This window comes from Ciconia boyciana, chromosome 4, assembly GCF_034638445.1.
Source record: "Ciconia boyciana chromosome 4, ASM3463844v1, whole genome shotgun sequence".
In the NCBI taxonomy this organism is placed as follows: Eukaryota; Metazoa; Chordata; class Aves; order Ciconiiformes; family Ciconiidae; genus Ciconia; species Ciconia boyciana.
The window spans coordinates 14,893,547-14,918,395 of NC_132937.1; the positions used below are offsets into that span (position 1 = coordinate 14,893,547).

The 24,849-nt window shown below is 48.7% G+C and overlaps 1 protein-coding gene across 3 annotated transcripts in view; it reads right to left on the reverse strand.

Annotated features, from left to right (window-relative positions):
* Window positions 1-5,653: 5,653 nt before the first annotated feature.
* Window positions 5,654-24,849, reverse strand: part of CTIF (cap binding complex dependent translation initiation factor) — a 150,590-nt gene continuing 131,394 nt past the window's right edge. Inside the window, exons 12-13 of one of the 3 annotated variants that reach the window (XM_072859615.1) lie at window positions 12,469-12,522; window positions 5,654-10,664 (exon numbers count right to left, since the gene is read on the reverse strand). In XM_072859615.1, the coding sequence (XP_072715716.1) occupies window positions 10,449-10,664; window positions 12,469-12,522 (270 nt within the window). In that variant the 3' untranslated portion in view covers window positions 5,654-10,448. The remainder of the gene's footprint in view (window positions 10,665-12,468; window positions 12,523-24,849) is intronic. The other 2 variants (XM_072859614.1, XM_072859616.1) reach the window with 2 other exon arrangements.

Below are 24,849 nucleotides of genomic sequence, written 5' to 3' on the forward strand. Positions count from 1 at the left end.
GAGGGTAATTAGGGGAGGAATTGGGAGGCAATGGGTTGTGCATGGAGGGGTAGGAGGAGCAGGGGAATATGAGGCTCCCTGCAACCTCCTCGCAGCATTTCCATGGGTGACATCGATGCACATGGGTGGTGGCAATTGCTGGTGGGATTTTTGGGATGCAAACCCAGCACACCCCAGGCAAAGTGTTTGCAGCAGCAGAGTGTTAAAAAGGGAGAAAACCCCTTGTGCAAGGTGCTGGGGATCTAAATGGGAACTGCAGGGACCAGGGATGGTCACCTGTCCCCAAAAAAGTGAGTGCAGATGGGGACTGGCACAAGGACAACTCATCATCCCCAAGGAGGAGACATCCTCGGCTGTGGAAAGGAAGCTGAGGTGGCCAAACGTGACAGCACGGAGCTGGAGTGGGGAAGGAGCCCTGTCTGTAAACACAGAGGGAGCAAAGGGAAATTTAAGTTACAGGACAGAGAGCAAATGGGGAAAAAAATGGGTAGATTGGGCTGAAAAACAGAACCCAAGCAGCAGAGCTGGGTTATTTGGTCTTAGCCCCCCCCAGGAGAGCAGTGAGCCCCCGCAGCACTGCTTTTAAGTGCTCGCAGAAACATATGAAATGCAATTTTATATAAAGAATATATACAGAAGGATGTGTCCATGCAAGGGTTGTAAAAACCGCTTGCAGTCCCACATGCAACACAATCCCTCTCCCAAATGCTTCATCACCCCGAAAAAATAAGACTGCATTTATCTTTAGGAAGTCAGCACAAAACCTTGTTTTCTAACAAATATGCTGCATTTTTGTGCTTTAAAAGAAGAGCAGAGCAGACCTGCAAACTGGGGTTTGATTTCTCGCACGAGTTGTAAAATACAGCCCTAGGGATAGAAGTTACCTTAGCTGTAAAACAATCCACGAACTGGATTTCACAACCTTTGTCGTCTTTCTCTCCCCAGAGCAATATTTTACAGCGTTTGCCCTCAAAACCAGTTTTTCATCAGACAACATGTGTAATTACCACCAGACAAGTTTTTGGTAACCCATCTCCTGACACAGTTTTTCCTCCCACCCTCATGCTGTGTAGCCGCTGATTTACGGAACCTGGCCTCTTCCAGACTTGCTTTGAAAGGTGAATTTGAGCTCTTTTGGAGCTCAAAATTTAAAAACATAAAAAAATGTAATTTCAAAATAGACGTCTGAACTTGAAGGGTGCTCTTCTCGCCCCAGCGTGCTGGTGGCATTAATTACTGGGAGACGGGGTGTCGCTTCTCTATTCGTGGGTCTGATGGATCAGGAGAAATGCCTGGAGGTTTCTGCAGGACCAAGGGTTGGTCTGGGAGTTTTTGGGAGGGCCAAGCTGCAGCTATGGTCCCTGATTGCCCAGGAGGGTTTGGAGAGGAGATGGTAGGTGAAGAGGATGGTCCTGCAAGGCTGCTGGAGGGGATGAACCTCCAGGAGACTGGATCCATCCCATTGCTATGGGCCCTTCTGCAATGCATTAAAACACAAATTTCCCCTTGGCACCAGCACTGGGACCTGTTTGGGACACACTCACCTGCAGGAAGGGAGATATGCAGCTCTGGGGCACAGCTGGACAACACACAGGAGGCTTTCTCCCTACCCATGATAGGTCCAACCTATAGGAGAACCACTAGGATTAAGGAGATGTTATCAAGGAGATGTTATCAAGGCAGGGAGTAGTAAATGCTGATCAGGATTTCTTTCGGGTTTTATCCCATGGACAAAAAAGTGCCAATGACAGATAATTTGGCTGTGGTTGACACATGGGACCTGGGGAACCCCCAGCTCAGCCGATGCCTGACCACGGCACATCAGGCTGATGCTGCTCATGACCCATCTGTGCATGGCACCTTGGCTCCGGCTCCTGCACAGGGAGTTGCACATCTGATGCTGGAGCATGGGGCTGTGTGCCAAGAAAGCCCAGGCTCCTGCAGAGCTCACTATTATTATTTTTAAAGGTAAGAGAGAGTTGCTTGTTCCCCATCTCCACGCATAGAACAACAGCCAGAAGGAACTCCTCTCTGATGCGTGCATGAAGCAAAAGCCAATGGGATTTGTCTTTGTCTCTTGGACCAGGAAGCCTGGGGACCCCACCAGTACCTCCAAGCATCCTCCAAGTAAAACCCAGGCTTGGTGCTGCCTGCAGAAGTATGGAAATGGTCTCCATAACCACCCGTTTGGACTTTGCACAGGTCCTAGACACCAGGGAATCTCATGGACAGCTTTCTCCACCTCTCATGCACATGCAGACACTCATTGCAGTCCAGTTCCTCAGCTGGCTGTATTCGCCACATCTCTACCAGTTGCAAAGGCACTGATCTGCTCCAGGACCTGGTTTCTTCTCACAGCTCTATCATCAATGACCGCCATGGGGTCACCAGCAGCACCAGCGGGGTCTGTGCAGCTCCTTCCCCGTCTTGGCTGCGAGGCCACATGTTCATGTCATGTATTTGGACGTCTAAGAATGACATGTGTGGGGACAGACATTAAACACCGATGCATTTCCCTCTGGCAGGGCTGGGAGAAGAGACACAGAGGCTGAAGCAAGCCCAGGACCACGCAACGCACGGTGGAGGTGATTGACCTCCAGACCATCAGACCTTCGCCACCTCCTGGCATCGCTTTCCCAAAGTGGAAACTTTTGATGGGAAAGCTCTAAGGGAAGTTATTGAAAAGGTCTGTGCTAATAAAGTCCAAACACTTTGTTTAAATGTTATTGCTACAGCAACATAACATACATTGAAATGAAATGCTTTGTTTGGTGAAAAACTTGGACAATTTAGCACAGAATGGAATTTTGAAATCTCAACATTTCTCTTGAGAGGGACTTTTCATTTTTTCCCCATTAACTCTGTGCCATGGCTATGACTGGTGGGAAATGGTTAGCTGGCTTTGATCTGGCACAGGATGAGGCATCGGCTTAGCATCCAATTCACCACGGCTTTGCCCTTTGCAACACCGCTAACCCCCCTTGAAGGCTGCGGCTCCGAGGGGAATGATGCCTTTGCATGGGGTGGAGGAAGCCAAACCTCCCCAAGAAGGCTCCATTTCGGTGGCCTGCCCTGGGACCATCCATCCTTGAGACCCTGCGCTCGTCTTTAACAGTGAGGATAAAGAGAGCAACTCTCCAAGAGTTACAGGCAGTGTCTGCATCTCTGGAAATGTTTAAATCATTAAATTATAGCCCAAGGATGGGATAATTTTTGCAGAAATCCGGCTCTAGGAATTAATTCAGAGAAGTCCTGAGGAATGGGATAGACATAAAGCTAGGCTCAGTAGTGACATTTAAGTAGCCACACAAGTCTCTGGATTTATAATTAGCAATCACAACATAGGATCCAAAATGAAGAGGCCATATAGTCCTGTAATGTGCATTACTGTTTTAATATCGTTGTTCTTGTTGCACCCCAAGCAATAATCATTTAAGCTATAGTTCAGCTCACAAACATGGCAGCAATACTGTTACATTAAGTGTGCACGTGCTTTGTCACTTAGGATTTATCTGGGTTATCCGTTTTGCCACCAGCGTGAGCATGTAAAAACTCTGCTTATTATTCAGTATCAGAAGCAGAGCTGCTGCCAGAGGAGAACATCCTGGCTATTTGCAGGTTTGCCGTGTTTTAGGAAAGCCAAACAAACTTACTCTGATTCATGGGGTTTCTTTATTTGCTGCTGTCTGGGTTTTTGGCAGCCACGAGGAATTCACAGAAATATTCCTGCATCTTGAAAGCTTCAGATCTGCAGCAATGCCCATCCATCTGCTCCAAAATCTTGTGTTTACTGCAGGTTATTTTCTCATTTAATGTATCTCAGTGGTCCCAGGGGCCCAGGGACCCTGCTCATGGCTTGGCTGCTCCCAGCCCCACTCCAGTGTTGGTAAGCTCCTTCCGAAGCTGGTCCAGATGCTCACAACCTTGATTTGGTGGAACAAGCCAAACTCCAGCTCCAGCACACCATGGAGCTGTAGGGTCTGGCTGTAGGTTGGGGCGGTTGATGGGGACGTTTAGGGATGGATCCTTGGAAAGGGTGGCTTTGGAGGAGAGATTTGGATGGTTTTATGCCTCATTTACCAGCAGTGATTTGTCTCACTTGCTGCAAAACTTTCTCCCATCCAGTTGATGCAGCAACAGAAATTACAGGAAGGAACCAGGAGTAATTAGAAGTAACATGACAAAACCAGTTCCTACTGGGTCAGCTTTTCAGCGGCAGGTGGCACAAACCAGCTTATTGTTTTTCCCTGTGCTATCATCAAAACAACCCAAAGCAACGTCTGGTGATTGTCTGAAGGACTAAATGGGGTTTATATATTTCTAATTTTTTTTTCCTAATTTCTAATTTTTTCTAATATTTTCCCTATGCAAACATCCAGGAATGACCCCATTGTCCATCACAAGACATTTTGGGGAGACAATGGGCAATCTGCCCTCCATCACCAGAGGTTTTACGAGCAGGTTGGACAAAATCCCCCAGAAGGGTGCTGGTGCGGCTGGTCCTGCTTTGGAGCAGAAGGATGGATCAGGTGATGCCCCATGTCACGAGTAACGCTTCCTGGTAGGTCATGTCACCTACCTTCTGTGTCAGTACAGAAAAGATCAGGTGTGGGGACACTGTTGTCCCCTGGGCAGGGGACCCAGCCTGGGTGTGCCACACCGGGGAGCTGCAGCAGAAATGGGCTTTCGGGGGCAAATAAAATACAAGGGGTTATGAAAAAGGAAAGCAAGCATCATGGATCAACTCGGTTACATTAAGGACATGGGTCACTCTCCACGACCTGACCTTGGCTATGTCTAATTCACCAACGTGGATGTTGCTTATGATGGCTGAGACCTCAACTGCAGGCAGAAGAGCAGAAAAAGTGAGCTCTTTGGCACATTGAGTTAAACTCATATAAAATGCTTTGCATGGACTTTAAGGTTAATATCTAGCTTCTAGGAGATGCAAGAGGAGATGATCCTGAAAGCCAGAGGCACAAGTCAGGAAGCATTTCATAAACCCAAGGCTCTTTCCCTAAGCAGATATGAGGTTGCATGGAGCACTGCGTGACTTGCACTGGTTGCAAGTGGCCTGCCACTCATTTTAACATCTCATCTATTTGTTCATGGCCTTACAGCAATGAGCTGAGCCCCCAGCCAGCAGCGGGGATCCCTCTGCCATGGCCCCACCTTCTTCCACCTCCTTTTTATATTTATTTTGCAGCTCGGCTGCATTGCACTGAGCTCCAAGCACACGCACGCGGTCACGTACAGCATTTCGCAAGAATACTTCGCAAGAAGCAGGAACCGTTTCACCTCCAATTTTCTGGCCAGAGCCCGGCAACACACAGGCACAAACCGCTCACCTCCAGTGACCTGCGTGGCTTCCCGGGTCAACGGATGCATTTCAATTAGCCAAAAATTAATTTGCTTGGGCTAGAGAAGGGTTTTCCAGAGGAGACTTCTTAGAAAAACTGATTTTTTAATTACTTTTTTTTTAGCAGGTTGAATGCAGTAAAAGGCAGAAGTGGTTTGCGAGCTTTTCGCACTGCTGCACGCTGTAGCGTTGGGCAAAATGGATGTGATAAATGGGGGGTCCTCCAACAGACACCCAAGTCCAGCTGATGTAGGACACAAATAGATGGGAAATTCCCTTGGGACAGAGGCTGGGGAGCAGGGAAGCGGGTGGCTGTGGAGGCAGAGCCAGGAGAGGGGCCCAATCCATCACCCATGGACCTCCAAGCCCTTTGCACCGTTCCCATGGGCTTCCTCCTCACCCCCGCGAGAAGTGATGGGGAGAGGGACCAACCCCAACCGGAGCCACAGCACCGCACAGGATCCAACCCAGCGCCAGGAGCATGGGCTGAGCCATCCCTGCAGAGGGAAGGATCCGTCCCTCTGCTACATTTCCAAGCAGACACCATTAGGGGTATTCCCCCCCCCATCTTCCTTTTCTTCCATTCTAAACAAAAGGAAGGTCTCTCCCAGACCATCACAGGTGATAGCGCGTACCCACAAAGAGATAGGGAAATGTCAAGCTTTAAACATTTATTACTCAGATGATGCATTTTATAGCATACAGTGGGTCTGGATGTTCTATAAACAAAGACTGAATTGCCACAAAGAGTTATTAGCTCCCTTGTTTTAACAGTCTCTGAAATGCTGAAAACAATGAGTTTGTGTTTTCTCTAGTATGAATATCTAGTCTTTATTCTCCCCCAAACCTTTTTTCTTTTTTTTTTTAAAGTTTTTAATTTTTTTTTAAAGCGCTTAGTTTAACAAATATGATTAAATTAAAAATGTTGCTTTTTCAAATGCAAATAAATACATTTAAAAAAAATAATGAATTGCTAGTGTTAACTTCGTGTTCTGCAGGACACCACAGCTCCCTTGGCTATTGACAGTGGACTTCGCAACCCCTAGTGTTGTTTCTCCTGAAAAAATACTGAAAGTATCTCCGGGACTGGCTAATAGCTAACACCAAGAAGAACAAAATTAGTGTAAAGCCATAAAATACCCAGTGGGGGAAAAAAAAAAAAAAAATTCATATTTAAGATTTTGAGAGACTTCCAAGTCCTCACTTGGAAGTTGTTATAAAAATAAGCATGAAAATAAATCATAAGTTATTCTGACAAGTTTTCCTTCAAAGCCATTAATCATGCCAAGAATAGATATTAATTAATCTCCTTCAGGGGAAGAGGGGAATCTAGCAAATCGCTTACTTTTCCTTTTTTTCCCCATTTTCATTTCACCTCCATATACATGAGACTTCTCCAAACAGGGGTGAAATCCCTCATGGGGAAACTGAGCAAATCACTTGGCGGGTAGCAAAAATCTTCAGTTTGAAAATAATTTCACTGGGAATGAGGTGAATTAGATGCTGGGGAGTCTGGCATGGAGCCAGCAAACCTGCTCTGCATCCCAAGGGGGACTGGCGCTGCAGTGGTGCAGAACATCACTCCTCTGCAGATGCTTCAGCCACTCGCCTTTACACCAGCCCAAGGTTTGGCCCTGCACATATTTGGCCCTAGGAGGTTATTTTCCCCTTTGCTGATGAAGCTGTAGAGGGAAAATGTATTAAAACCCCATGCAGAAACTTTTATTGAGTGGTGAAGATTGAATCTGGCTAATTTGGGGAGACGTAGCTGGTGGCTTCACACCTTCAAAAATGCACATTTTAGAATTACAGTCTTTGGTGACTGTTTCTAAAGAAAGCAAAAAAAAGAGAAGAAAATACTCGATGACATCCCTAGGTGCTCTCACCAGGAATCCCAAAAACTTCCCAGCGCTGCTCCCCATCCTGTCCCATCAAATGACCTCGTGGTACCTCTTTTCCCAACAGGGTAATAGTTGGGTGCCGTGGTTAATGATGCCACGTGCCCACCGGCTTCCTATGGATGGACTTCAGAAAGATACCACTGGCAGCACATAATTTCAGGGTAAAAACCCCCCATTTTTGGTCAACATTTTGACTCTCACGTATCAACAGAGCGACTGACGTACCAAAGCTGTTAATGGCTGGATGAATGTATGTTAACAGCAGAGATAAATGCAAGATGTTAAAAAACGACGGATTTCACAAAAAGTTCTTCAGTGGGAGAAATCTCAGTGTTGGAGGGGAAAGTCATGAGCCAAGCCTGATCGGTGGGGGTTGCAGGATTGTGCCCCAATGGGAAAACTGAATAAACCCTCAAGGCTGGTAGGGGTAGGGAAATGCTTAAGCAGAAATACTGCCACGTGGCTTACACTTCACCTCTGAATGCCTCCTGATGCACTGATGGGTGAAAATTCAGGCTTTTAGAAGCAAAATTTCCAATTCGCTGGGTTTTTCTTTTCTTTTCTTTTTTTTTCCTTCTTTCACTACATCCCAAGAGCAAATTCTGGGGGAAAGGGAAGAGAGAAGGTGCAGGGGCCAGAGCAGTGGTCTGGATCGCTGCCAGCAGGATCCCTGGCACCTTGACCCATCAGGCTGTGCCCCCATTATAGGACTTTTCTGTTCTTTAAAAAAAAAAAATCAAGACAAAATTGGTTTTCAGGTCTTCTCCCAGAAGATGGACTCCCAGAAGACCTCTCCCAGTGTGCCTGGGCACACTGCGACGGGTGTTAAATCTCCTTCTCCTCCACTCCCTGAGAAACCAGGGAGCAGGAAAAGCCAAGAGCAACAGGCACAACCCTGAGCCTTATAATACTGATGGGCTTTGCTGCCTTAATCAAGTTCAGCAGCTTTACCGCCTTAATGAAGTTCAGCTGCTCATTAATACTATCAAACCCCATTGCTACTAACGAAGCTGACCCAACACAAGGCGCCGTCACCACACAAAGTTCCTGGGCTTGAATCCACAAAGCAGAAATTAATTTTTCCAGACAAGTAGAGTGCATCCAGCAATAATTTTGCTGCTTTCTGGATAGAGAGGAAAATTGAAGCTCCTGTTTCCAGCTTGCTCCTTTTGCTCCATGTGCGTATTAGAAACCGCATCAGCAGACAACCAGATGAAAACTCAAATAATATTGAACTGCAGCATCAGGACTGTCATCTCCTGCAATGCATTTTCTGCTGAAAATTTCTGCCCTTTAAATTTTGCAGCAAAAGCTTCCTCCTCATCGCAGACAGACCAACACATTCATAAGGCACCCGAGAACATACTGCACATCCAAATAGGTTGGGGTGAAATCTCTCTTCTCTACAAGCCACCAGAAATTCAATGTTTTGCTTGGAAAAATGGGTTTGAGCTGCTGAGTTCAGACCCAGCCTGCCTGGTTCGGGGTCCATGCGTGCCGGCACTGTGGCATAAATTCTCTTCTTATAACTGGGAAAGGAAAGTAAACTGAATAATGGGAAGAAAATGGGACGGGCTGCCGGCATCATGCCTTCCTTGGCTCCTCTTCCACTGTGCAGACAGGACGGGGCAGCTCCCACCCCCATTAGGCTTCACCAAAATAAGCACCAGAAGTGCACCAGTAGGTAAAAGCATTGCTACACAAGCAAATAAGGAGACCACCAAGTCTTGTTCATGATTCGGGGAGTGATGCAACGGCGTGGTGTGTCCCTCTGTACTAGCCTTCTCACCCTCCGGGCATTTCCTCGCCCAGGTGGCATCTCACCATCACCCCCCCAGCCGCCCTCTCCCTCGGGATGCTCCAGCATGGAGCAACGCGGGGATCCTGGAGCAACCTGGGGATCCCCAAGCAAACTCTCCCTCTGAACATGTCACCCATCCCTTGAGCACACGGTGCCACTTACACCAACCATGGGACAGAGCTGCTCCTGTACACCGCACACCTAGAAACACTGGATAGCAAATTCAGCTAGTTAGAAGCCAGGTTCAGAACCTCTATTTTTGGCTTTTCCTGTTTTTCCCTCTTCTTTTTTCCTCCCTTTTGCCATACATCGCTTGTCTTCTTTTTACCAGTCTCCAAAGAAGAACATCAAACCTTCATTTCTCCCTCATCCTGTACATTATTAGGCCTGACTATAACAGGCCTGAATTTAAATGTATAATTACAACCATGACAGTAATTACAATAAAGCACTCCTTCAATGGAAAGAAAAAAAATTATTACAAAAAAAATAAATGGGTTATAGTGGCTGAGGGATAACAGCGACTTGAACAGCAAGAGCCGCAGAATCCCCTGTTTCTTAGAGCTCCCAGCTCAGAGGACACATTTCTCAATCCATCGAGGAGGTTACTGGCAAGATGACAGTGGCTATGTTACTTCTGCAGTGGCTTTTGGACACCTTTAAAATAATCCTTCTGCTTCAGCACCTTCACGTAAACCATTAGTCAGCTCGCGGGAAGGCGCTGCTTTCCCTGTCTCTGAGCTGCTCACAATTGTCCGTTCAACGATACCATAAAATAAGAAGAAAATACAAACGCCCGAGAAAAAGAAAACCCAGTGCAAATAAGAAAGTCATCCCGCTCTCCGATCTGCTTTCGAAGGGGTGGTGAGTAGGGGGACACACACAGAAAGTCGAAGACAAGAGGAGGCGGGGGAGAAAACCTAACGCAAGCCCCGCTCAACAAAAGCCATCAATTATGAGCGTCTGGTGTAGTGTGTGTCTGGCTTTGTCCTCCCGAGACATCTGCTGCCTGCTGTCTCCTACCAGTTGGACAGGGCAAGGCAGGAGGACGGCGTGAAAACAATACTAGCCCCCACTTGGATTAATTTTTTTTTTTCCAAATTCTCTGTCTTCTTTCAAAAGCCAAACAATAACCCGGTGGGATGCGTTGCTGCTGCTTGAGCAATGAGTTCAGAAAAAGAAACCCCTAAAACAAAACCACGGAAGAGGGGTGGCACTTGGCGACGCATCTGAAAAAGAAACATGCTTCTCCCTCTCCACCCCACGAATGTATTCTCGAGCATGCTGGGGTTTGGTCTGCTGGGGGATTTAAATCGGAAAAGCTCTTGCCAGATCCCGTCAAGGTGCATGTCTTCTCATCCCTTCCTACCCCACCTTGCTCTGCCCCTCAAGCCGTCAGTTTTTGGATGGTCTTGTTGTAGTACTGTGTGATGGTGGGCGTCAGGGGGTTCCAGTTGTTGGCATGCAGCTCGATGACCTCCAGCAGCAGGGACCGCGTCAGCATGGACTCGGAGGGACACAGCATCTTGTCGCGGGCTATCGCCAACAGCTCTGTCATCATCTCGGGCAGCTGCTCCTCCAGCAGCCGGCCAGTGCTCTGCAGCTGTCAGGAGAAGAAGAGGTCAACCACGGCATATTGATCCTTATGGGTCCCTTCCAACTTGAGACATTCTATGATTCTATGATATTGAAACACCATGCTGGCTTTCGTAGACACCCTCCACCCCTCCAGTCCTCCCCTGCTTGATGCGGCAGGGTGGGCAGGCGAGGTTAAAGGCGTCATGGCTTTTTAAAACCAAAACCACCCGGCCCCAGGCTCCAAGAGCCGAACATGAAGGGCGAGGTTTTCAAAAGCATCCACGTCAAGCTGCTGGAGGAGCGAATGGTTTAGCTCCCACTGACTTCAAAGGCGGCAACGCTGAATTGCTTTTGGAAAAAAAAAAAATCCCACCTAAAAATCATCCTATTGTCAAAACAAAGTGCAGGCTGTGATGTGGTATTCCTGCCTTCTACCTGGCCCTTCATTTACTCGCTGATTCACAGCTGTCAGTGACTCCCAGTCATTAATCAGAATAAGCAGAGCCCTCCTGTATGCATAACAAATCCTGTCCTGCCGAGATCTGCATTTATACCGGTCATGCTGCTTCTCTGAGGGCAGCCAAGGGTTTTTTTAAAACAATTACTCCTTGGAGAGCCTCCATGGAGTAGCATAAGCCCTAGATGGTCCCATAGCGGAGAAGGTCCAAGCTTGGAGTGGACAGCAATGAGTCCACCATCACGGAAGGCTTGTGGGGCTTGAACGCAGAGCTCACCAAAGTCCTAACCTTAAAAATGCAAGCTGTCCTCCTCAGCTGCCTGTCACTTTGCTGAATTTCAACCATGCAGGCTGCAATTTTAACCACTCTCTGCAAGGAAAGCATCCATCTCCATGAACCAATCACTTCCCAAAAGTGAAGTTAATGGAACTCTGCTATACTTGTACCAGCATTTCTCTGCAAAGCTGCTGCTGAGCACAGCAAACCTCTCCATAAGAGCCATGGGGCAGTTTTTGCTCCAATACAGGTGTTTTTATGCTTAAAAAATAAATGCAGGGTGAGATTTGAAGGAACCACAATGATATAATTTTGTGATGGGACCCCAGCTACCAAACTTTTTGCATCCATTTACATGCATCAAAAGTCCAGTGATAAGAGTTTCAAGGGCCATCTCTTATCTAATGGTGATGTCTTTTAGCTACTCTGCTCTGGTGAGACCCCACCTGGAGGGCATCCAGCTCTGGGGTCCTCAGCACAGGAAAGACATGGACCTGTTTGAGTGGGTCCAGAGGAGGGCCACAAAAATGATCAGAGGGATGGAACACCTCTCCTATGAGGACAGGCTGAGAGAGTTGGGGTTGTTCAGCCTGGAGAAGAGAAGGCTCCAGGGAGACCTTCTTGCAGCCTTTCAATATATAAAGGGGGATTATAAGAAAGATGGAGACAGACTTTTTACCAGGGCCTGTAGTGATAGGTCAAGGGGTAATGGTTTTAAACTAAAAGAGGAGAAATTCAGACTAGATGTAAGGAAGACATTTGTTACAATGAGGGTGATGAAACACTGGAACAGGTTGCCCAGAGAGGTGGTAGATGCCCCATCCCTGGAAACATTCAAGGTCAGGTTGGACGGGGCTCTGAGCAGCCTGATCTAGTTGAAGATGTCCCTGCTCATTGCAGGGGGGTTGGACTAGATGACCTTTAAAGGTCCCTTCCAACCCAAACCATTCCACGATTCTATGATTCTATAATGCAAAGAGGCCACACGGCTCTTTGGGTTTAGAAACATCTAATAGCTGCTTGGCACGTGCATAGCCAAGGACAGAAGGGGCAAAGCAATGAGGACAGGGGTGGGTGGTGCAGGTGCTTCCCTACCTCCATGGAGCAGCAAAGCACAGCGTCTTCTTTCACATCCTGAGATTGCAACAACTGCAAAAGAGAGAAGACAAAGGCGGTGAGAAATGTGTGACCTCCTCCTCCCTTATGACCTTTCCTCCATCTCTTTGACCATCTTGGCTTTTGCCACTTCCAGGAGGAAAGGACAGAAAATCAGAAAGAGGGGAAGAAAGAGATTATCAAAACAAAAATTTAAGATAAACAGTGACAAAACACAGGGTAAAGTGTATCACCAGCGTATCCGCTGCTGAGAGCCAGCAAGCGGGGCAGAATATAGCTAATTTAGATTAACAGCTTTCAGAATAAATTGTATTTAGGTTATATTGCTTTTTTTATCCCACAGCAGGCAATGAGAAAATGCACTCATTTCACATACACGGTGACTAAATACAACCATCAGATGACAACATTCAAGCAGCACAGCCCTGGAAGCAGCTGCCTGGAAGGGAAGGGGGGATGCTCTTCTAACAGCCACAAAATTACCTGATGGGAATACATTACTTCCAATACACCGTAATTAATATGGCTCCTTCTAGACTGATTATATAGTGGTGCAAATGCAATGGGTTGCAGTGAAACTATGGTGTCCTAGGTGCACCAACCCTGCTCTGCTCTCCATGAACTTTGTATTACAAACACGAGCTTGTAAGCATGACCAACTTTCAAGAGAGACCCAAAACATTGCTGTGCATGGCATGGGATGGTGAAGGAAGATGCTCGCTCCTCTCTTTTCAGACTCAGGGCGTGCAGTGAGGGTCAACGGCTCTACCTGGTAATGGCAAAGCATAGGAGCTCAGCATGTCTCACCCCACAAACCTTGAAACTATGAGCAAGGACCCTTGAAACCGGATCAGAAATGCATATTTTTATTTGTTTTCATCTTTATGACTTTGTCACGCACACAAAGATGCCGTTTCAGGCTTTTTACTAAAATCACAAGAGAAAGCACAGTTTTCTGGTCATTTTTCAAGCAGATAAAAAATACTGAGATTCTCAATCAGCCAACGAAGTGAGCTGGAGTGTTATGAAAAACACTGTACCATGAAGTGGCTGATAAAACCACCAGTGCTGGCAACACTTGAAGCTACGGCCGCTTCCACTCCATCACCTTGGGTTGAACAAGCCTTGCTGGCCCTGAGCTAATCCTTGTGTGCAGTGGGGAGCTGAGTGCATGCACTAAACACTGAGAAAAAGGAGAAAAATTGGGAAAACTGGCTTTATTAGTATCTGAAATTCATCAGGGAAAGGCAAACTTTGGAAAAGTGGTTGGACTAATTAAAACGGTCCATATAAAATTGCTCAGTGTAACTAAATGTGCTCCAAAGTCACATCCTTTAGTTCAAATCACAGTTCTGATTCTCAGCCTTATCATCATCTCTCCTTCCCACTCTAATTTTTTCATGGTTCCTTTCCTTTACAAATAAATGCCTATTTGTTTACCAGCTCCACAACTGCTGGAAAATAGCTAGGTAAAAAAGAGGTAACTCAAGGACTTATCATTGTCTCAAAGTTTTGTCTTCACCCTCTTCTGTTTTCAGCAGACAGCAGTTTGTTTGCTTTGAAGACAATGTTTACAGCATCTCGATGAGCATGCAGTCCATCAGTTTTTATCTCGCATTAGCCAAAGGTTCAGCCAGGGTTTTGAAGAGATGCAACAGTTCCCCCCACCAGTTTATCTTCCTGCTGTGTTGCTTGGAAAATGTTAGTTAAGCCCAAGTCGCATGCTCTGAGATAAGTTCTCACAAACAGTTCACAGATTCTTCACAAAAAAAATGAGACTATTTTAAACCGAACAACAAGAAGGAAAAAAAAAAAATTAGGGACAAATATAAACAGGTAGTAGTCCAGAAATTCACTCCTGGGGTATTTAGCTCTTGCGGATGGCATGAAGCAGGGCTGCAAATCAAATATATATTCACCTTTCCTATTTTTGCTGTTCTTTAGTAAAGAACATAACGTGAAAATTAAAGCAAGAAAAGTGGAGTTAGGATTGATTAGGAAGGACCTATGGTGGCCCAATTCCAGCCCTTCCTCTGCCATGGTCTCCTCGATGATCCTGCTCTCTGCCAGGGATACATTGTCAGGGAAAGGCTGCAACTTCACTTGGGCTTTCCTTGCCCCAGCTTCCCATCCACAGAGCTGGGACACACTTCCCTACCTCAAAAGGTGGTTGTGAGGATGAATATGTCAAAGACTGTCAAAGACTGTTCAGCTATTTGGCTAATGGGGAATAGTCTTATTTACCTAAGATGAAATGGAGACTACATCCTACCTCCAGACTTGGGCAGGCACCCTCCACCTTCACATTGCCCTCGTGGAGCTCATCTGACGTGACTTGGCTGAACAAGGAGAATGCATGTGCTCCATCTTGTCCATCAGGGCATCATGTACTCCACCTTGTCCACTGAGGCACCATATGCTACACTGCTCCATCGAGGCACCAAGAGATACCGATTTCAAGGGCCACAGTTCAACCTCTGCGTGTGATATGTGGGTCGGGGAAGCCCACAACCTGCCCATCAAACCCAGGCATGGCCCTGTGCAGCAGAGGAGGGCCCAGCAGGCAGATCTGCTGCTGCTCCAGGAACCAGAGTCCCAAGTCCATGGCCACAGATGGTTGTCGGCCACCTGTGTTCAGTGCAACGATCTGAATTCAGGAGGATCTGAAAGATGTCACTGTTTCTCTGCATGTTCCTGATCATAACTATGTTTCTAGCATGCTGGAGGGGGGTTTCTAGCACCTGGAGCTTCCCCAGGGTGTAGGCACCAGCTATCTGCTGCTGACCCCTGCGTGCTGGGACAGAAGGAGAGCAAGGAGCCCAGTTCACTCTCCCTAGCCTGGCACGGGCACTAAACTGCTGCTGAAGGCAGGCAGCAAGGGTTGCACTGCAAGGACTGTGCTGCCTGGGGTCCTGTCATTGATGTCCTCACCCACCAATGATGTCTTGCATGTATTTCTCAAAGGGTGCTTCGTCCCCACCCACGGCTGCCCCATGCAAGCATCAGGCACCCCAAAGCAGCGGGGTGGTTGCTTCAGCAAGAGTACAGCGCTTCCCAAAGCTCTTTGACCCCTGTGTCAGCCCTGATGGCACTGCAAGAAAAAATGGTGGAAACGCTTCGAGACCTCCAGGGAAATCACAACCCTGAAGTACCAGCACTTGCGTGACCATAAACCTGAACCCAACCAATTGCATTAATTGTTTGCGATCTAATTTATATTTTATTTTTTGGTTTCATATTTTCATATTTCATTTCAATATTTTCATAAAATATTTTAACATAAACACGCTATACCCATTAAATTAGCACTCCCACATTGGAATTATTATTTATTTAACTACTTATAACTGCTCCTCCCTGATGCGTGCATCTGCCCAAATCCCACCATGGGCACCATCCCATCCCTTTCCACCAGGTTCCCACAGGGTTCAAACTGGCTGACGAACGTGGACAAGGGAGTTGAAAAAGGAGCGCGAGGCAGACAACAGGGCAGGTGAGCCGAGACTCACACGCTTCTCGGTTTAACCTGTAATCATCCCCTGGAGGCTAGGGCTGTCTGCGAGAAAAACTTCCCTTTGCTCTCCAGCCGGTTTCCCCCGTATCGGGCGAAGCCAGGCAATGAAAGCAGCAGTCCCTGCTGGAAAGCAGACAAAGAGTCTGCTTGATTTCCTAAGAGAGGAGGCTGCATGCCAGAATCTGCCCAGCCAGTCATATAATACCCAACCTCAGTTGCGAAGGCTTCTCACTTTTGTTTCTGGTGGTGGACTAGCAGCTTTGCAGACTGGTGGGAGATATCGGGCTTCTCCTCTTCCAAATTTCTGTGTCCTGCTGAGAGATGGAGCACTGGGCAAGGTCCTCTGTGAGGCCAACGTGCCCGGGTGGGATCTGGGTGCTAAATATTTTCATAAGCAACCCAAAATAAATTGTAGGGTCTGCTCCTGGAAGTGCTGCGTGTGGTGGGGGAGCTGCAGTGCCTTGCAGGGTGGCTCCTGAGTGCAACTGGTTTCCGTGGCATGCTACTGGGACCAGTCTCCCCCGGCCTCTGTGGCCCCAAAATCTGCTCTTTACATCTTTGCAGAGGTAAGCATCATAAGCCCCATGGGGTGGGCATGCAATGGCAGTTGAAGGGGCAAAGAAGCCCCAAAACTGCAGCTGTGCTTCATCACAGAGAGAACCAGCTTGGTCCTCCTGAATGCCAATGGATGCACATGCATGTGGTGCAGCCGACCAGGAGCAAACCAGAGAGCTAAGCTGATGGGATTCACATACCCGTGAATACTTGGGTTTATTATCTGCTTTCTGAGATCATCTGGGCTGCTGAGAAGCTAAAGTGCTTACTTGGTATTCTCAGGGGTGCCCATGCCACGAGCAGGACCAGAGAACCTGCCCCACTGTCCCTTATCACCAAAACATGCAGGTTTAATTGTGTTCTTCAGCAATTCTCCCCGGGAGACGGAGTGGGAGCAGCCCAACACATACATTACCCTTTCCAGCTGCAACGATATTTCTCCTGCAAGGCACAATACTAATTATTGTGTATGATATTGCTTGCAAAATGACATATAAGCAATGCTTGCCACAAACTACCTCCTAGCATGCAGTGTTTTCTGATGCTTTGGTGATGACTCCAGCGTGAAAGCACAGAAAGCTTGAAAATATGCACCCAGAGCCATGGAGAGGTTGGGATGTCTTTGAGACCCAGCTAAAGCTGGACCGACCGCAGCCCACACGCCACTTGCCCCGGCTCCCCGATGGGCATCTCAGGTTTATCCATCCAGGTGACAACACACATGGACATCCAGACAGCCTCGGTTGTGAAGCCCCAGCCTCGCAACCGCTCTGTGATCCCTGCCCACAGGTATGCTTTTCATCTAACGCATAGGTCATGAGGAGGTGCCTGCCGGTATTCCCCCTGGGGAGTGTGGACCCTGACTGCAGAGGAACCAACATGTTGCAAATGCATCATCCAGGTGTAACAACCAGCTCACTGGTGTAAAACAAGGCAATGGGTGAAAATGGAGACACATTTTGATTAGGAAGAAGGAAAAAAACAGCTACTTGTACCACTCGGAGCTTAAGCAGAATGAACACAGTGTACTTGAAAGGGTGCAGGAGAGATGGTGCTTCCCAGTCCTGTTTTTAACCAGAGGAGCCCCTGGGAAGGGCCGTGGTGGACTTTGTCCTCAACAAGATGGATCTGTTCCAGCTCTGCGGTTGGGATCGTCCTGCAGACCCCTGTATAAGCGGGCTTATAAGAAAGACGGGGACAGACTTTTTAGCAGGGTCTGTAGCAACAGGACAAGGGGTAATGGTTTTAAACTAAAAGACTTCATTCAGACTAGATATAAGGAATAAATGTTTTACGCTGAGGGTGGTGAGGCACTGGCCCAGGTTGCCCAGAGAGGTGGTAGATGCCCCATCCCTGGAAACATTCAAGGCCAGGTTGGACGGGGCTCTGAGCAACCTGATGTAGTTGGAGATGTCCCTGCTCATGGCAGGGGGGTTGGACTGGATGACCTTCAAAGGTGCCTTCCAACCCAAACCATTCTGTGATTCTATGGTTCTATGATCATCCCCTACAACCGGGAGTGCTGTTAAGGCACAGGGTGTGCTGTCCTGCTGACATGCCTCTGCAGGCACTCTTGGTGGTCTAAAGGATCACAGTTGGGGAACTCCTGCCCCAAAAACTGCCTGGAAGCCCCACAGTCTGCTAGATGGGTCCTCCTGGGAGCACAAGCCAGTTCTGCTGCACTTCACAGTCCTTCCACAGAAAGACATCAATAGCAATTTTCTGCTTTTCCAGCGGCCCCTTATCGACCTACTGTTGCAAGTCTTTAAGGAAGATGCCTGAGATAAGATCCATGGGGCTGCTCCACATGGGGAGAGTCATGCACTTCTCTCAGCTACAAGCAATTGCTACAACTCCACTTTTCTTACAACTCCATAAGGCACAGGGTGGTGAAAACAGCCAAGAATAGGGAAAACACAAAGTACAAATGAGGGTGTGGGGGATGAGTAATTACAAAACACTCCACCAGCAAGGCCAGTTTCAGGATTTCTACAATCTGCTCCCATTAGAAGTACCAGCTCCTCGACCCAGTACATCAGAAAGTCAGCTGGGCTGATCCTGCACCCACCAACAAGCTGTGCCAGTGCTGCCCTCTCTAAAGGGGTACCGAGTCCCTCTCTGGGCATACCCTAGGAGCTAGGGAAGTCAGGTGAGACCTTTCCCTAGAGAAGAAACAAGTGAGCACTTGGAAACAGAAGCCCTGTAGAAGTCCACAGGCATAAGTGGCATCTTCTCTGCTCACCCATTTGATGCTGAGGTTGCTTAAACACAAAGTTTTGGGAAAACCTTTCCCTTATGGAACTGCCTGTGCTGATCTCTGCATGAGGCACAGGCTCTGCCGTGCTCCAAAATGTTATTTGTTGGGCTCCAAAAACCCAGCTGAGCTGGGAGAGGCAGGCTGCATCAGGCTGCATCCACTAGCAATGGCGCTTCTCTCACTAGCACGGCCTTCTGCTCATGCCTCCCTGGGGATCTGGTGAAGTCTTCAAGCCCACTGAAGATGCACAAGGTGCCACCAGCCCGTGCATCTCATGGAGGGGTCCCTCTTCCCAGTTCCCTGACCGGGGTGGCTTGGTCTCAGCCCGGGTGAGAACAGGCTGACAGCAAGTCATGCTGCTCCATTAGGAAGAGGCCACCAGCATGGGTCACTGCTGGTCCCACAAGCAGCTGCCCAGAGGAGGTGGCACAGGGGGGAAGGAGCTCTGGGCTGGAGCTGCTCGTGCCAGCATGGCTGCGTCGAGAGCTGTGTCCATAGGAGGCACTTTCCCTAACATATTTTGGACAACTTGAAGGAGTTTGTTTGGTGGCACCTACTCCTTTTACAGTGATGTGCTGGTCTCAGCTGAAGAGGAGACTTCTGTTCTCCTATTACCCAACCAGAACTCCCTGGGAGGATGGTAAGATGAGATTAGTTTGTTTATTGCATCAAGTAAACCAAAATGTTGGTTATCCTCCTTGTCAGGCTCCTGAGGAACTCAGAGGTACTTAACAGCAAATTGAATTAAGGCCAGAGGAACAAAACCTTGTACCCAGTTGTGGGAAAATCCTCCTACTTCTTTCCACTGTAGACAAGGGAAACCATGAAACATGACTCTCTCCCCCCAGATCTGGAACAGCAGAAGGGATTCCTGCGAAGGTGGAAACCATTAAGAGGCAATTACTGGAGACGATGAAGAAAATCTGGTCACTCATCAACCCAGACACTGCAATCCAACAGTAGCCTGGTGGTTACACATTCCCTGGCTGGAGGTGGACCTTCAGGACCCAAAGGTGGGCGAGATAGACGGACAGAGCCACCTAGTCTGTGCATACAGGGAGACCGAGCCACCCAGACGGCCGGCTTCATCCTGCCCGGCCGAAGACATAATAACCCTGGGAGAGGAGGATGTGATCTCATCCCAAGGGTCCCGGGGAAACACAAAACATGGAAAGAAACAGTGGCGAGACCATCGTGCTTGATTGTGACGGGCTCCACCCTGGCTCGCCGGACGCTCTCTGCTTTCCTGGCTCTGCGGAGGGGGAGAGCACATGGCGGCAGACGCAAATAGTTGTGTTTACATCCCATTGAAAGGGTTTTGGGGAACTAACAATGCCTGGTACAGAGGGCGAAGGAGAAAAACAAAGCCACACGAGGAGGAGGGACCATCCTGTGAGATGGTATCTAGCTTCATTTCTTTATCTGCCCTAATTGCTTCCTCTGCCTTCTCCATGGGTCCCAGAACAAGGGTGGCATTTCCCCTCCCCTATTTAAAATACGCCATTACAGTTTTAATGCGGGGACTAAACGAGTCCTGTAGCTTTCCAAGAACATCTGTGCCTGCACATAAAATACTTAACAGCAGCTGGGCTCAAAGGCATTGTGCAGCCCCCCTTGTTTTGGTCTGTCCTCATCCGCTCCCAAATAACACCTGATCTCCTTCACCTTAACTCTGCCCTTTGACTGAAATGATGCTGATTAAAGGGAATTTTTTTTCCCCATACAAGGTGCATTCACAGGAGGGTTTTTGCCAATGCAGCTATGGGGGGTCTGCATGCGATGGAAGTTTTTGCACGGCTATTTATTTATTTATTGCACGGCAGGCGTGGAGGCACGGGGACACCCATCCCTGCCAGGAGTGTGGTCCTACAGACAGACACACACCCATCCCTCTTCTTTGCAGACCCCTGCTCCTGCACGCTACCTCCTGCCATAGTTCTGAAGGTCCACATCACTCCACGCATCAGTGTACCCTGCTTGCTCCAAATCCCAGACTTTTCTCCCAGCTCTTCCAGGTCTTCAGTCCTCCTCTTCTGGATTCCCACGACATTTCCCTGCTTGTTTGCTCTCCCCATTTCTCCTTCCTCCCCATGTCCCTGACCCTCAGTCTCCTCTTTCTCCCTCCTTCCCTGGCATCCCTTCCCTCTCATGCCCGCATCCCTCCTCCATCTTTTCCCCCTACAAACCACTTCCCAGTTTGTCCCAGTCCCGCTGGACTGGAGACCAAACCACTGACTTTTGCAGAACCAGATGGGGGACCAGAAGGGGACTTTTATGAGGAAGTAAGCCCCCTTCTTCACAGAGGACTTATTTTCTCTGGTCAGATCTGGCCTCATGGAGCTACCTGGGTGGAAGGGTGGCACGGGGTCAGGATCCGTCCCCCTTGGTGCCTTTGCTCATTCGATAAAGGAAAAATTCTGTCTCATTCTCTGACTAGGAGAATAATCTTAAAAATCCTAGCATCTCATTATACTGTCAAAGACCCTTTTTTGACTCAAAAGGCTGATGCTTTTTAAAAAGTGATAGTGATTTAAAAACCCCCAACACATTAAAAGATGATACAATTTTATTTTCCAAACAGCACCACCCTCCTTGCTCATCTGACTGCAGCCAGGAAGGTTTTCCTCTCTCTTCCTCTGAAGGAGACAGTGAAAAGGCAGTGCCCTCTTGAAGTTCAGACGTTAATTACCGTGTTAGAATATTTTGCTAAATTACACAGCATGGCCCCAGGAGATAACAGGCACTAAGAGAAGGGAGGGGAGTGGATACCCGTCTACATGCTGCACCGCAGACTCAGACATGGGGGAAAGGCAATTAGACAGGGAGTATTTATCCTCCCTGCACCACCACCCCGAGGCTTTCAGTTAGCAGCATGTACCAAGGCAGGGAAGCGATGGGAGTGTGCCAAGATTTTAAATGATGCTGAAATGGGACCATCTCTGCCAACTAGACTGGAGGTAGGAGACAACTCCTGCAGAGGAGCAACTGTCCTGCCTGCTGCCAGCCTGCCAGGTCTGCTCCCCGTTGCCTCTGTGGGGCTGATTCACTGCTCCCGGGCACTGCCCTCAGTCCCCAGGGTTGGTAATAAAACCATAAAAGCATCTGTCTTGGGTCAGGTCAATGCCCACATCTCCCTTATGGGTGGTGATGCTCAGGGTGATACCTCCAGGGTAGCCAACCAGATCCAGCAGCAATAACCCCCTCAAGCTGGAGGGACCTCTGTGAATTGGTCCTGCAGCCACAGCCTCCTGCACGAAGGAGTTTTGCAGTTTAATTAGTCTCTCTGTGACGAGCTGCTTCCCGGGGTTTGCTCCGAACCTGCCCCAACAGCCCTGTCCAATGCACCTGTGGGTGCTGAGAGTGGGATGGTGCCGCAGCAAGGCTGCTCCCTGTCACCCCTGGAATCCAATCCCCTTGTATCCAAGCTAGGACATCATGGGTGGACAACCAGATGGGTGAAAAAACTGGTTGGATGGTTGGGCTCAGAGGGTTGTAGCTATTGGGTTACAACCCAACTCCGCCTGGAGGCCAGTGATGAGGAGTACCGAGGTGTCTATCCTGGGACCTGCCCCGTTTAGCATCCTTATCCATGACCTGGAGGAGGTGAGGAGCACGCTCTTGTGAAGTTTGCAGATGACACCAAGTTGGGGGGACCACTCAGTGTGCTCACGGAGCTGCCATCCAGAGACACCTCAGTGGGCTGGAGGAAGGAGTCAAGAGGAACCTTAAACATTCAACGAGAAACAAGCCCTGTGCAGGAGAAGAGCACAGAGGCATGGGTAAGGGGTGGGATAGGGTTATTATGGGGGGTGAGAGGGGGCAGAGCCCACACTGTGTTGCTTGCCCTTGTGGGACCCCAATCGGCAAGGTGCCTTGAGGGGATCACAGTGACATCGCCACCTGGCATCTTCTCAAGCTTTAGGTCCCACAAGCCAGTTTTTCCACCTCCTCGCTCTGCTGCCGTAGGCAACTGCTCAGGTTACCTGGCTGTAAAGCCAGGTCTGACTGCTGAATGGCATCATAAAAATAAACAAATGCATCCAAAGCAGCACTTGACACCAAACACCTTGGCTGGAAACGGCTCCTCCTGGCAGAGGGCTGGCAGGAAGGTGGCAGCTCCCAGGCCCAGAGGCACCTCTTGCACTGGCGATCCAACAACATCTGCTGAGGATGAGATCGAGACACAAGAGGAGCCAAACCTCCTGACACCACTCATCTGTCCTGGCTTCTGCAGAGCACGACTGTGGCTCCAAGCTGGCTGCAGACCTCAGCCACCACCAAGAGCTGGACCAGGTCCCTCAGGACCCAGTCATAATGCTTCTCCTCCCCAGCAGCACCAGGGGATGAAGCAGGGAGGGCAGTGAGCTGGGCTGGCCCATGCCAACCCCATTGACACACACGCAGCCATGGGCAGCACAGAGCTGGATGAAGAACAGTCAGCTCCAACTATGCTTAGGAAAGAGCTAGGAAAGGCAAAAGTGGTGATAATCAGTGAACAATAGATGACAAATAATATTATTTATTATCTCTATGTCTTCAGTAGCCATGGGACGCTTGTTGCACCAGGCACAGAGCTCTGGCGTGCTCCTGCTCCACTGATGGTTCAACTGACATTTGCTGGTCCCTGGTCTTAACCCATTTTCTACATTTTGCTGACTCAGCTGAAGGCCACAGAAAAGAAGAAATATGGCCAGGCTGCAAGAACAAAAGTCCCTTGGTTGTTCTCCTTGTTTTAATTGGTTTTGGGGGATGTGCAATGTGAAGCATTGTTGAAGCGGGGCTGAATGTGGTCCTTGGTGTTTGGGCATGGGGCAGAGGCTTCGGGGCAGCAAGGATGTCAGCACGTTCACTCCCCACCATCCTGGAGGGGCAGAAGGAGATGTATAGGGACAAATTTGGCGTGGTTTTGCGAAATAAAGTGAGGCCAGAGTTGAGAGCACATGGGCTGTAGGGCTGGGAGAAGACAGTGGGACATTCCTCTTGCTTAGACCATCAAGCATGGGAGCCAGGACAACTTCCTAAAACTGCTAAAAGTGTTTTCATTGAGCCAGATAAAAGACTTGCGGAGGAACATGGTCCTGAAAGTTGCCACCACTGGTCCCATGTGAAGACAGCCAGGGCTGGAAGCAGGAAAGGGCCAAGCCTGTGGTGCCCTGGCTGCAGCACAACCATCCCTGGGGAAAGCCTTTCCCCAGGAACAACGCCCTCTTCCAGCTCACACTCCACTCCCCAAAGCTCTAAGGGAAGACAGGGAGGAAACCTTTTTCTTTTACTTCTATTTAACTTCTCTGCTTTGTTATTCTTTTCCTAAGCTCCCCAGATTTGATGGCTGCAATAGTCATCTGATTCTCATCTGCAAAGGGACTCTCCTCTGCTCACCGTAAAAACCCCTCCTTACCCCCAACCATCTTCCATGCCGATCTTTGGACTGGGCTTGGGCATCCCATTTCCCTTCTCCAACTTAAACTGTGCACTATTCCAAGCAGAAAAAGGTGTTTCGATCTAAAGCATCACCCAAACTCACCGTGCTCCATCAAACCATTTTAACAAGAGATGGACCCACCTTTTACTTCTCTTGGCAAACCATCTCTTTGCCTAAAATCCCAACGTTGACCCCACCAGACCTTGTTGTGAAGACACTCTCTGCCTGCACAAATCTCACCCCAAACCCTCAGAATGGTTCTGGAAATTAAACTTCTTGATTCTTTGGGGATCCAGCTCCTGGGAGAGGCAGTCACCATGTCAGACATGGTGGTAGACCCTTCCTTCTACCCCCACCCTGTTTTCCAGTGGGCAGCTGAGGTGATGGGCGCAGAGGAGAATGCGGCAAAGCCTCCCAGGATGAGGGCTTGGCATGGACCACACTTGTGCCAAGGGGCATAGCCACTCCCTTGGCTCCCAAAATGCTGCCTGGGCGAGGCGGCAGCTCTGATCCAAATTTCCTTTGCCGTGATTAAACACCCATTCCCGTGGCTGACATCATAAAAATGCAGCGGTCTGCCTGCTTCCCTAAGGATGGTGATGAACGCTGGTT